At 49.0% G+C, this 13,540-nt stretch overlaps 1 protein-coding gene across 1 annotated transcript in view; it reads left to right on the forward strand.

Annotated features, from left to right (window-relative positions):
- dgki (diacylglycerol kinase, iota) overlaps positions 1 to 13,540 on the forward strand; it is a 273,169-nt gene that overhangs the window by 132,258 nt on the left and 127,371 nt on the right. Inside the window, 3 exon segments of the mRNA XM_070901690.1 lie at positions 1,057 to 1,136; positions 5,498 to 5,567; positions 10,806 to 10,846. Coding sequence (XP_070757791.1) covers positions 1,057 to 1,136; positions 5,498 to 5,567; positions 10,806 to 10,846 — 191 coding nt within the window.

Below are 13,540 nucleotides of genomic sequence, written 5' to 3' on the forward strand. Positions count from 1 at the left end.
GTCGATGATCAGCCATGATCTTATTAAATGGCGGAGCAGGCTCGAGGGATGGAATGACCTACTCCTGCTTCTATTTCTTATGTTCTTCTTAATATAAAGAAGAACAGGAAACCCCCAGGATTGGGTGGAACGGCAGTTTTACATCCCGCCGAATATTGCTCTCCACGTCAGTTTCCAGATGTGCAGGTTAGCTTAACATTGTTTCCACTGAGTCTATGTACCCGTTATACAAATTATTACCAGTTACCCAGAGCACCACACAGCAGGTGATCAGTCCTGTCACAGGAAAAGCGAGTGAGCTAGGGGTGAGGTCTACCATTGACCCCAGGGCTGGGGAGCGGGCGAAGTTCAGTATTACAAACAAAAATTGCAGCTTAACATTCAGTATCTGGCCAAATTAACATTTTATCTTCAAACAAAATGAATTTTTCGCAGCCTTTACACAAGCCCCGTAGAAGCCATTCGATATTGTGATGGGGTTTACAACAGGATGAGCTAGATGGCCCAAATAGCCTTGTTCATCTGTACTGATCTTTGTGAAATTATTTCACCATAAGTTATGCAATATTGAATCCCATTAAATCATACCTGACCTCCGATGTTTCCAGGAGTTTGAATGTTGAAATATCTCCTCTCGGCCCTGTCGCCTGCCACCAATTCCTCTCCACTGACAGCTTAACCTGTGTTGCCTGGGTACTTTGGGGTTAATTGTGCCATTTTCTGATTGGCCTCTGGCAGTGGTGTTACCCAATTGAAACCAAGGGCCTTGTTTCCACCATGTCTAACAGTGATGATTGGGAGACAACTTACTGCTGTTGGCCGTTGGCCAATCAAACGCCATAGCCTAGCGGGCTGTGAATGTTAGACCTAGTGTCAAGCCAGCCAAGGGCCTATGGGTGAAGAAGAGGGTCGTGTACTACACCACACAGTCCGCTTCTGTCAGAGTGCCATCAGAGAGCTCCATCTATGCCCCTTTTAAAGGATAACAGCCCCTGTCCCAAAAGGCAAGTGATCCAGGGTATGCAATGATTTAACATTGTTACTTTTATCCTCCAGCCACCCCACTGGGAATCATTGTCATCCATGGAGACTGTGACCTAAAGACCTGCCGCATGTACATCGACCGTCTGCAGGAGGTAAGGTTCACATCTGTGATAAGTTCATCTTTGGTGATGTTAGTAGACGAGGACAATATACACATTTCCTACCAGCCATAAATGGTGAGGAATATTGTGAGAAAATCGTAGTTTGATCTCTGTAAAAGGGTCGAGCATGTGTAAGATAGAACATAGCTGCATAATTTTTTAAATGTGTAATAATGCTTTTTTAACTATTATATGATAAAAAAAATAACTGCAATATGTGTAAGCTTAGCTAACCATGATACAAGGCCAAGAAGCAAAGCATGATGGTAAATTAAGCCAACATTATGTTAAAGTAGTTTGGAATGCTCTGTTATATCAGAACCCAGGATGTAGTCAAAGTGATATACTCACAGAGCACAAGCACACACAGCTTCCTGCATGGCAGGCAGCTCTCTCGGAAGCATCCGGAAATTTGCCTGGTTCTGTTTATTATTAACTATGCAGTTGCAGTACACAATACGTCCACATCCACAGTGTGGCGCTACAAACATTACAAGCTTACAGACATTACAGTCAAGGACAGAATGTTAATTAGCTGCGAAATGAGAAAAAGAGTCTGCAGCCTATATCATTTTCTTATCGCTACAGTTGCAAGTCCAAGCTAGGTAATGAATGATGTGTAGTTGTTTGAGTAGAAGTTTCCAGAGAAGGATAGCTCATTTGTCCTCTGAAGTCAGATCGTACACTTGTTGCACCGTCATGTGGTTTCTCCGTTAACCACTGAGAGTGGTCACCACAGACAACAGACTGAAGGTGGAAACGCCTGGCCTGGCACGACACCTGGCTCTAGGGCACCAGCAGCATCTCTAACGCAGGCTTGCCGGCCGGTGACTTGTTGAAGGTGGTTGCAGCTCACCGTAACCGAAATCCTTCCAACTGTTTTGGAATTTTGACACCTTCAGTTAATACGGACACAGGTCACTTCATGGAATGTCCTCGGCGAAGCCTTTTCAGCGATGCTAGAATGTTGTTTTACTGGCAGTGATATTTTTGGTTTTCCCCCCAGGACTTTTACCCGTTAACACCAGATGGACATCGGGTTCACTGCAAGGTAAGCTAAGCTCAGAGACATGCGATTCAGCTGCTTGAGGCTAAACTACTGGTGTACTTCTAATAATTTGTCTAACCTTGCTTCTACCATGAGGGGGTTGTGATGCCTTCCACACGGCTGTGTAGAGGGTAGTAATGGAGCCTAGACTCTGTGTGCTGGTCATGCATGCCAACTCTCAGGTTTTGAACCAGCTGTACGATTCTTATTGTTTGTAACCATAGCTCAGTCCAGACCGGGCCAATCTCCTACCCAAGTCCTGTTGGCATGTGAAGTCTTCCTGACCTTTGCCTTACAGTTTGCAGTGGCTGGAAACACTTCAAGGAGCAGCAGTACTTGGATAAGGATCGGGGCTGAGAGAAGGGCAGAGGGAAGAGGTGAAAGTGAAAGGGAGAAAAGGATGAGGACGGAAGCTGGCTACGGCAGTTTGGACTTGGAAAATAGAGAGGTGTCAGGAATAACTGATGGTGAAGAGAGGGCCAGTGTTCACTAATGGTGAGGAGAGGGTGTTCACTGATGGTGAGGAGAGTGTGTTCACTAATGGTGAGGAGAGTGTGTTCACTAATGGTGAGGAGAGGGTGTTCACTGATGGTGAGGAGAGTGTGTTCACTAATGGTGAGCAGAGTGTTCACTAATGGTGAGCAGTTTGTTCACTAATGGTGAGCAGTGTGTTCATTAATAGTGAGGAGAGTGTGTTCACTAATGGTGAGGAGAGTGTTCACTAATGGTGAGCAGAGTGTGTTCACTCATGGCGAGGAGAGTCTGTTCACTAATGGTGAGGAAAGTGTGTTCACTAATGGTGAGGAAAGTGTGTTCACTAATGGTGAGGAGAGGGTTCAATAATGGTGAGGAGAGGGTTCACTAATGGTGAGGAGAGGGTTCACTAATGGTGAGGAGAGTGTGTTCACTAATGGTGAGCAGAGTGTTCACTAATGGTGAGGAGAGTGTGTTCACTAATGGCGAGGAGAGTCTGTTCACTAATGGTGAGGAAAGTGTGCTCACTAATGGCGAGGAGAGTCTGTTCACTAATGGTGAGGAAAGTGTGTTCACTAATGGTGAGGAGAAGGTTCACTAATGGTGAGGAGAGCGTTCACTAATGGTGAGGAGAGTGTGTTCACTAATGGTGAGCAGAGTGTTCACTAATGGTGAGGAGAGTGTGTTCACTAATGGTGCGCAGAGTGTGTACATTAATGGTGAGGAGAGGGTCAGTGTTCACTAATTGTGAGCAGAGTGTGTTCACTAATGGTGAGGAGAGAGTGTTCACTGATGGTGAGGAGAGTGTGTTCACTAATGGCGAGGAGAGGGCCAGTGTTCACTAATGGTGAGGAGAGTATTCACTAATGGTGAGGAGAGTGTGTTCACTAATGGTGAGAAGAGTGTTCACTAATGGTGAGCAGTGTGTTCACTAATGGTGAGGAGAGTGTGTTCACTAATGGTGAGGAGAGTGTGTTCACTAATGGTGAGCAGAGTGTGTTCATTAATGGTGAGGAGAGTGTGTTCACTAATGGTGAGGCGAGTGTGTTCACTAATGGTGAGAATGTGTTCACTAATGGTGAGAAGAGTGTGTTCACTAATGGTGAGCAGAGTGCTCACTAATGGTGAGGAGAGTGTGTTCACTAATGGTGAGGATAGTGTGTTCACTAATGGTGAGCAGAGTGTTCATTAATGGTGAGGAGAGTGTGTTCAGTAATGGTGAGCAGAGTGTTCACTAATGGTGAGCAGTGTGTTCACTAATGGCGAGGAGAGTCTATTCACTAATGGTGAGGAAAGTGTGTTAACTAATGGTGAGGAGAAGGTTCACTAATGGTGAGGAGAGTGTGTTCACTAATGGTGAGCACAGTGTTCACTAATGGTAAGAAGAGTGTGTTCACTAATGGTGAGCAGAGTGTTCACTAATGGTGAGCAGTGTGTTCACTAATGGCGAGGAGAGTCTGTTCACTAATGGTGAGGAAAGTGTGTTAACTAATGGTGAGGAGAAGGTTCACTAATGGTGAGGAGAGTGTGTTCACTAATGGTGAGCAGAGTGTGTTCACTAATGGTGAGGACAGGGTCAGTGTTCACTAATTGTGAGCAGAGTGTGTTCACTAATGGTGAGCAGAGTGTTCATTAATGGTGAGGAAAGTGTGTTCACTAATTGTGAGGAGAGTGTGTTCACTAATGGTGAGGAAAGTGTGTTAACTAATGGTGAGGAGAAGGTTCACTAATGGTGAGGAGAGTGTGTTCACTAATGGTGAGCAGAGTGTGTTCACTGATGGCGAGGAGAGGGCCAGTGTTCACTAATGGTGAGGAGAGTGTGTTCAATAATGGTGAGCAGAGTGTTCATTAATGGTGAGAAGTGTGTTCACTAATGGTGAGGAGAGTGTTCACTAATGGTGAGCAGAGTGTGGTCACTAATGGTGAGGAAAGTGTGTTCACTTATGGTGAGGAGAGGGTTCACTAATGGTGAGGAGAATGTGTTCACTAATGGTGAGAAGAGTGTGTTCACTAATGGTGAGCAGAGTGCTCACTAATGGTGAGGAGAGTGTGTTCACTAATGGTGAGGATAATGTGTTCACTAATGGTGAGGAGAGTGTGTTCACTAATGGTGAGGAGAGTGTGTTCACTAATGGTGAGCCGAGTGTGTTCACTAATGGTGAGGAAAGTGTGTTTACTAATAGTGAGGAGAGTGTGTTCACTATTGATGAGAAAAGCATGTTGGAAAGCCCTTTGATCTTGGTCTGTGAATTGAGAGAATAGAGAGGGTGAAGCTTCTACAGGGGAATAGCTGCTGAGGCAGAGAGCCCTCAGGAAAAGCCAGCTTAGAAAAACACAGGAGACTGTGGGGAGATGAAGTTCTGCCCAGGGCTGCAGGACAGAATGCAGAGGGGCTATTCTGTTTCAAGTTACATAAAATGACCCACTAATGTGCAGAAGTGCAGAATGCTCATTATTTTATATTATTATGCAAAGACAAGTTGTATTGATTGAAATTAGTGAAATTAAGCGTAACTGTTGCTCTGGTGTGAAATAAGGCAAGTTAATGATTCATATAGAGCCTCATTTCTTCAACAGTTCCTTTGGTCCATCTACAGAGAGATTAACGACAGATACGAGTATCTGTTCCAGATCACAAGCGAGTACCTTGTTACACCTCCCCTGTTCACACTGTGGTACAAGGAGATCTAGCACAGTGTGAGGCTACCCCTGTAAAAGGTGCTCAGACTGACACCATTGGTATCTACAACAGACCTGCATTGGGAACACTTTCTTTGGTGTTATTTGTCCTAATTTCCCAGATATGTGACTGGGTTTTTCTCATTCTCAGGACAGCGAGTCTTCCCAGCGACGGATGTTGTCTTCCCAGAATCTTTCTTCCAAATGGTGCTTCCTAGACTGTGAGTAACTATAGCTGTGCAATGACATCCCTAATTCATCAATCTTATTCTCCTCACTCCATGAATAAGGGTTGCATTATCAGTAAGATCCAATTGTTCTTCACTCATTATTCTCCCCAATCCATCAGTAAGGATAGCATCGTCATTAAGGTCCCACATTCTTCATCCATGCCATCGGTGAGGTTAACAGTATCAACATATTAATCTTCATTCACCGACCATGAAAAATCGGCAATAATATCACTCTGAGTTGAATATAATGACTGCCTAAATTTTTTGGGTTTTGAGTAGCTTCTAACACTGATGTTCCCCGAAGCAATTAATAAACCCCAAGGCTTAATGTAATCTTCAACATATCATCACATCATAGGCAGTCCCTTAAAATCGAGGAAGACTTGCTTCCACTCTAAAAGTGAGTTCTCAGGTGACTAAACAGTTCAATACGGGAATTACAGTCTCTGTCACAGGTGGGACAGACAGTCGTTGAACACTAACCTGCTTGTAACACAAATGTATTTCATACAATAGCATCTCCCAACCATCCAGATAAAGCCAGTGTATCACAAGCACCAAAAGTGCCCCAGAGCCTGAGGTGCCCCTCACATTAATGTGCCCGTGAACATTATTGTGCTCCACAAACACCATTGTGACCAAACGGCAATATTCCCAATGCTCATGTATCTTATCGATTCTGGCTTGCTTCCAAACAACAACTTACACCCAGAATGCATCGTGGTGGCGAATTTCCCGTTTTTCAGAGGCCCATTAGCACCTCCCGAGGCACTAACTGGGCGGCAGAGACGTTTGGCCTGGTGTGGAGGGGAGCACCACTGGCTCTCAGGAAATTGCCAGGGAGTTTGCGGAGGCGCTGCCATGGCAACAGCGCACTCTATGGATAGTGTCCCACACTGCCGCACAGCCGGCGATGACCTCATCGGCATGCGTGGCGACCCCTTACCGCCCCCCCCGCCGACCCCTCACCGGCCCCCGCTGACCCCTCACCGCCCCGCACCGACCGCTCACCGCCCCCACACCGCCCCCCGCCGACCCCTCACCGGCCCCCGCCGACCCCTCACCGGCCCCCGCCGACCCCTCACCGTCCCGCACTGACCCCTCACCGCCCCCCGCTGACCTCTCACCGGCCCCCGCCAACCCCTTACCGTCCCGCACTGACCCCTCACCGCCCCCCGCCGACCCCTCACCGGCCCCCGCCGACCCCTCACCGTCCCGCACTGACCCCTCACCGCCCCCCGCTGACCTCTCACCGGCCCCCGCCAACCCCTTACCGTCCCGCACTGACCCCTCACCGGCCCCCGCCAACCCCTCACAGCCCCGCGCCGACCCCTCACCGCCCCCCGCCGACCCCTCACCGGCCCCCGCCGACCCCCCACCACCCCCGCCGACCCCTCACCGGCCCCCGCCGACCCCTCACCGGCCCCCGCCGACCCCTCACAGCCCCGCGCCGACCCCTCACCGCCCCCCGCCAACCCCCCACCGCCCCCGCCGACCCCTTACCGCCCCGCACTGACCCCTCACCGCCCCCGCCAACCCCTCACCGCCCCGCGCCGACCCCTCACCGGCCCCCGCCGACCCCTTACCGCCCCGCGCCGACCCCTCACCGCCCCCCGCCAACCCCTCACCGTTCCGCACTGACCCCTTACCGCCCCCGCCGACCCCTTACCGCCCCGCACCGACCGATCGCCGACCCCTCACCGCCCCCGCCGACCCCTCACCGCCCCCGCCGACCCCTCACCGGCCCCCGCCGACCCCTCACCGCCCCCCGCCGACCCCTCACCGCCCCCCCCGCCGACCCCTTACCGTCCCGCACTGACCCCTCACCGGCCCCCGCCAACCCCTCACAGCCCCGCGCCGACCCCTCACCGCCCCCCGCCGACCCCTCACCGGCCCCCGCCGACCCCCCACCACCCCCGCCGACCCCTCACCGCCCCCGCCAACCCCTCACCGCCCCCCGCCGACCCCTTACTGTCTGCACCGACCCCTTACTGCCTGCGGGGGAAATTTGCCCCGCGGCCCACAAGCTAGCTTTACTGGTCGCGAAGCTGGCCGACATAGACTCGCGGGGGGGAAACTTAAAGGGGAAGGCGCCAGCGCCCCGCGCCGCCATCTTAAGTGGTTTGACGACTCTTGCATGGACCGATGTGGGCAGGTCCTCAGACAGGATGGAGTTTCTCTAGGGGCCCAGAGGGAACATTCCAGCTTCTCCCAGGCCCAATAAAAATAAAGACTGCTAAATCCCTGGGTCAAGGTCTAGCCCCGATTCACACTGGATAAACAGATGGCTATGAGTTGAATTTCTTCCTAATTTGTCTCCAGCACACACACAATACTGATAAACCTCACAAGCACAGGGGGCAATTTTAGCCCTGTCCACCAATTTGCTGGCGGCTAGTTAAACAACCAGATAGATGCCATCCTATGGGTTATAGGTCTGTGTATTAAAATATCTGTAAAATGGGATAGGGGTCTAATCGTGGCAGGGTTCCGATCGCAGGAGAGTCCGATTGTGGGTCTGACCATGGAAGGAGTGTTATCGGTCGCTGGGTGGTTCCGATCATGGATCGAGGGTACGATCGAGGGTCGAGGGTCCAGTTGTGGGTCAAGGGTCGAGGGTCCAGTCGAGGGTGAGGATCCGGTTGTGGATCAAGGGTTGTGGGTCGAAGGTCCAGTTGAAGGTCTGATCGAGGGTCGAGGGTCCAGTCGTGGGTCGAGGGTCCAGTTGTGGGTCCGATCAAAGGTCGAAGGTAACATAAGAACATAAGAAATTGGAGCAGGAGTAGGCCATTTGGCCCCTTGAGTCTGCTCCACCATTCAATAAGATCATGGCTGATCTGATCATGGACTCAGTTCCACTTACCTGCCCGCTCCCCATAACCCTTTACTCCCATATCGTTCAAAAATCTGTCTATCTCCGCCTTAAATATATTCAATAACCCAGCCTCCACAGCTCTCTGGGGCAGAGAATTCTACAGATTTACAACCCTCAGAGAGAAGAAATTCCTCCTCATCACAGTTTTAAATGGGCGATCCTTATTCTGAGACTGTGTCCCCTAGTTTTAGTTTCCCCTCTGAGTGGAAACATCCTCTCTGCATTCACCTTGTCGAACCCCCTCATTACCTTATATGTTTCGATAAGATCACCTCTCACTCTTCTGAACTTCTGAGGCCCAACCTACTCAACCTATTTTCATAAGTCAAGCCCCCTCATCTCCAGAATCAACCAAGTGAGCCTTCTCTGAACTGCCTCCAATGCAAGTATATCCTTCCTTAAATATGGAGACCAAAACTGTATGCAGTACTCCAGGTGTGGCCTCACCAATATCCTGTACAGTTGGAGCAGGACTTCCCTGATTTTATACTCTAGCCCCCTTGCAATAAAGGCCAACATTCCATTTGCCTTCCTGATTACTTGCTGTACCTGCATGCTAACTTTTTGTGTTTCATGCACAAGGACCCCCAGGTCCCTCTGTACTGCAGCACTTTGCAATTTTTCTCCATTTAAATTATAATTTTCTTTTCTATTTTTACTGCCAAAGTGGATAGCCTTACATTTTCACACATTATACACCATCTGCCAGATTTTTGCCCACTCACTTAGCCTGTCTATATCCCTCTGCAGATCTTTTGTGTCCTCCTCACAACTTGTTCTCCCATCCATCTTTGTATCATCAGCAAACTTGGCTACATTATACTCGGTCCCTTCATCCACGTTATTAATGGAGATTTTAATAGTTGAGGCCCCAGCACCGATCCCAACTAGTCACTGTTTGCCATTCATCCCGACTCTCTGTTTTCTGTCGAGGGTCTGAATGAGGGTCGAGGGTTGAGAGCCTGATCGAGGGTCGAGGGTCTGGTCGAGGATCAAAGGTCAACAGTTCGGTCGAGGGTCAAGGGCCGAGGATCCAGTCGTGGGTCCAGGGTCCGATCAAGGGTCAAAGGTTGAGGGTCCGGTCGAGGGTCGAGTGTCCGATCACAGGCCGAGGGTCTGATCAAGGGTTGAAGGTCAAGGGTCCAGTCGAGGGTCCGTTCGATGGACGAGGGACAATCGAGGGTCGAAGGTCCGGTCGAGGTTTGAAGGTCGAGGGTCCGGTCGAGGGTCAAGGGTCCGATTGAGGGTCAAGGGTCCGATAAAGGGTCAAGGATCGAGGGTCAAGGGTCCGATCGAGGGTCAAGGGTCTGATCAAGGGTCAAGAATCGAGGGTCCGATCGAGGGTCAAGGGTCCAATCAAGGGTCAAGGATCGAGAATCCGATCGAGGGTCAAGGGACCGATCAAGGATCGAGGGTCCGATCAAGGGTCAAGGGTCCAATCAAGGATCAAGGATCGAGGGTCCGATCAAGGGTCAAGGGTCGGATCAAGAGTCAAGGATCAAGGGTCCGATCGAGGGTCAAGGGTCCAGTCGAGGATTGATCGAGGATTCGGTCGTGGGTTGAAGGTCGAGGGTCTGATCGAGGGTTGTGGGTCGAGGCCCAATTGAGGGTCAAGGGTCGAGGGTCTGATCGAGGGTTGAGAGTCCGATCGAGGGTCGAGGGTCCGATTGCGAGGGGTCAGGTTTGCGTTTTTTGAAATTTCCAGCCTCACCGCCCTCTCCCACCTGTCCAGGGGGGGGTAAGGATCCCCGATATATATCACTGTGAGGGGGTCCCCGCTCTGTAACACATTCCATTTCTCATTTGGCCAGTAACAGGCCGAGTAGTTTGAGCGTTAGCACCGGAAACTAATGATGCATCCAGCATTCTCCGACAGGGCCACATGTGTCTTTCTTTTGTTCTTTTGCTAAATGGATCAATTGTGGTACAAATGTTTAATGAGTTTGAATGAAAACCTGCTGCTATTTAGTGGAGGCATTAACCGGTTTCATGCACAGACCTTACTGAAACTGTACATTGCAATCTCACCCCATCACTGGCTCCATCAGAAATATATTTTATATTTGTATTGAAGAGAATAAATCTCGGCAAAATCATTTATGAAGTACAAAATATTTAAAGGAACAAGTTACTTTAGTTTGTCACTTTGTTTATTTCATTGATGTTTCTTTGACTTGTTCTTTACTTGGTTCTTGTGTCTTTGGTTCTTGTGTCTTTAGTTGCCATTCTCTGGTGTCTCTCAATGCACTCAGAATAGCTCTATCTGTTAAGCTTCACTGTATTTCTCAAACCAACATCACTTATATCTTTGATGCTGTGCTTTACCTTCATTTACTACCCTTTCTCTGCAGCAACCTCTTTGGACCGACTCTACCGCATTGACAGAGCCCAGGTACGCGTTGTGAGCTAGTATGCCACCTTGTTTACAATCACTGCTTAGTGCTGTGAATTCCGACCTTTCTGAGCTATCTGGACCATCTTCCATGCTGCGGAGTATGAAGAAATAATTTTATAAATAACTACTCAGAACTTTTTTTGTACTTTGAACAATATTTATTATTGTAGTTTAGATCATTGAACAGTGTCCCACTGGCCTGGCCTGGCCTAGTCACCAAGGCTCCACGCGTGACTGCCTGGCCTAATAAAACAACAACAATTGCATTTATATAACGCCTTTAGTGCAGAAAAATGTCACGGAGGTGTAGAAAAGAAACGCACACCAAGAGAAGGAGGTGTTAGGAGGGCTGACCAAAAGCTTAGTCAAAGAGGTGAGTTTTAAAGAGGGTGTTAAAGGAGCCAGTCTGGGAGTGGGTGACCACATTGGGACTCTAATATTTTTACTAAACTCTTGTTTATAACAAGATTGAATGTTTCTTGGTGAATGAATGCTGCAAAGATGCAACACAAAAACCTGCCTCATTAATTCTGAAAAATCATTGCATCCCATCTAATATTAAACACACTGCACATGTTTCATAAACCTCGGTGTTACAACAGAGCATTTAACACTAACACAACAATTTAGAACTTAAAAAGCAGGTTCCCTTTGTGAAGTCACGTTTATAATGTATGCATTCGACTGGATACCAATATTCAAAGCTGCCTTGCACAGCATCTCCCCAATTACTGCTGGGCCCTTGGGTCCCGATGGCCTTATTCAAACCAGCCACTTCCAATTTAGACACAGAGGATCTTTCAACTACAGCAGCTTATATATTTGATTTAAGAGTTAACTGTAAAAGTGGGCTGTGCTGTCGAAAGCTGCTCAAAGCTCAGGCTGCACCCCACGCCCCCACAGTAATGAGAAAGCCCAGTGACTGCCAGTGTCAATACTCATACAAGGGACTGGGAGCTGACATCATGCTGTAAGTGGTGGGTCATTTGTGGCGGAGGAGCGGCGAGAGATCGTGGCGGAGGTGCGGTGAATGTTTGTGGCGGAGGAGCGGTGGGAGATCGTGGCGGAGGTGTGCCGCCCAGAAGAGCCGAGGGCCCAGAGGCAGCACGGGCCAGCCCACACTACGATATGTGTGCGCACTAGGTCTGTGTAGCACAGCTGGTCTCCGACTGGTCAACCCTTGCCACTGGACCAAGACCGAGCTCTGCCAAATTCGTGTGGTGGCTGGTGTGCAAGGTCACCACACGTTAAAAAAATCCTTGCAAAGGCATTTTCCACCCTTAAATATATAGGATTTAGGGTCAAGATCTGGGGGTTTAGGGTCAATATTTAGGATTTAGGGTCAAGATTTGGGATCTAGGATCAAGGTTTGCGGTTTTTAGGGTCAATATTTAGGAACTAGGGTAAAGATTTGGGGTTTCGGGTTAATATTTGGGATTTAGGGTCAAGATTTGGGGGGGTTAGGGTTAATATATGGGATTTAGGGTCAAGATCTGGGGGTTTAGGATCAATATGTAGGATTTAGGGTTAAGATTTGGGATTTAGAGTCAAGATTTGCAATTTAGGATCAAGGTTTGGGGCATGCTGGCCTTCATTACGAGGGGATTTGAGTATAGGCGCAGGGAGGTCTTACTGTAGTTGTACAGGGCCTTGGTGAGGCCACACCTTGAGTATTGGGTTCAGTTTTGGTCTCCTAATCTGAGCAAGGACATTATTGCTATTGAGGGAGTGCAGCGAAGGTTCACCAGACTGATTCCCAGGATGGCAAGACATACGAGGAAAGGCTGGATCGACTAGGCTTACACTCACTGGAATTTAGAAGAATGAGAGGGGATCTCATAGAAACATACAAAATTCTGACGGGACGGACAGGTTAGATGCAGGAAGAATGTTCCTGATGTTGGGGAAGTCCAGAACCAGGGGACACAATCTAAGGATAAGGGGTAAGCCATATAGGACCGAGATGAGGAGAGTGTTATGAACCTGTAGTATTCTCCGCAACAGAAAGTTGTTGAGTCCAGTTCTTTGTACATATTCAAAAGGGAGTTAGATGTGGCCCTTACGGCTAAAGGGATCTGGGGTTATGGAGAGAAGGCTGGGGTGGGGTACTGTGGTTGAATGATCAGCCATGATCTTATTGAATGGCGGTGCAGGCTCGAAGGGCTGAATGGCCTACTCCTGCACCTATTTTCTACGTTTCTATGTTTCAACTGGAGTTCAGGACTGGACATCGGGTCCTCCATTGAAACATCTGTGAACTCATGTGGAAACAAGTCATCTTTGTTTGAGGGACTGCCTATGATGATGATGATGATGATGTTAAAGGAGGAGAGGCGGAGAGGTTTGGGAGGGAATTGGAGAGTGTGGAGCTTAAGCATCTGAAGCCACAATCACCAGTGGTGGGCCGGAGGAAGGATTGCTCGTGTCAGAGGACAGAAATTGGGCGGGTGTTTGTAGCACTAGAAAGGGACACTGAGAAAGAGAGCGAGCAAGAGGGGATTTGAACACGTGTATGAGAACGTTACTCTTGAGGGGTTGGGCAGACCGGGAGACATTGCAGGTCAGCGATTCTAAGAGCAATGGGCAAGGAGGACTTGGCGAGGAAACAGGAAACAGAGGTTTGGATCAGCTGGCATTTACGGAGGATAGGGGGCGAGTCACGAGATCATATCGTTGGGTTTTTAGGAGGTT

The sequence above is a fragment of the Pristiophorus japonicus genome, chromosome 15 (genome assembly GCF_044704955.1).
Source record: "Pristiophorus japonicus isolate sPriJap1 chromosome 15, sPriJap1.hap1, whole genome shotgun sequence".
In the NCBI taxonomy this organism is placed as follows: Eukaryota; Metazoa; Chordata; class Chondrichthyes; family Pristiophoridae; genus Pristiophorus; species Pristiophorus japonicus.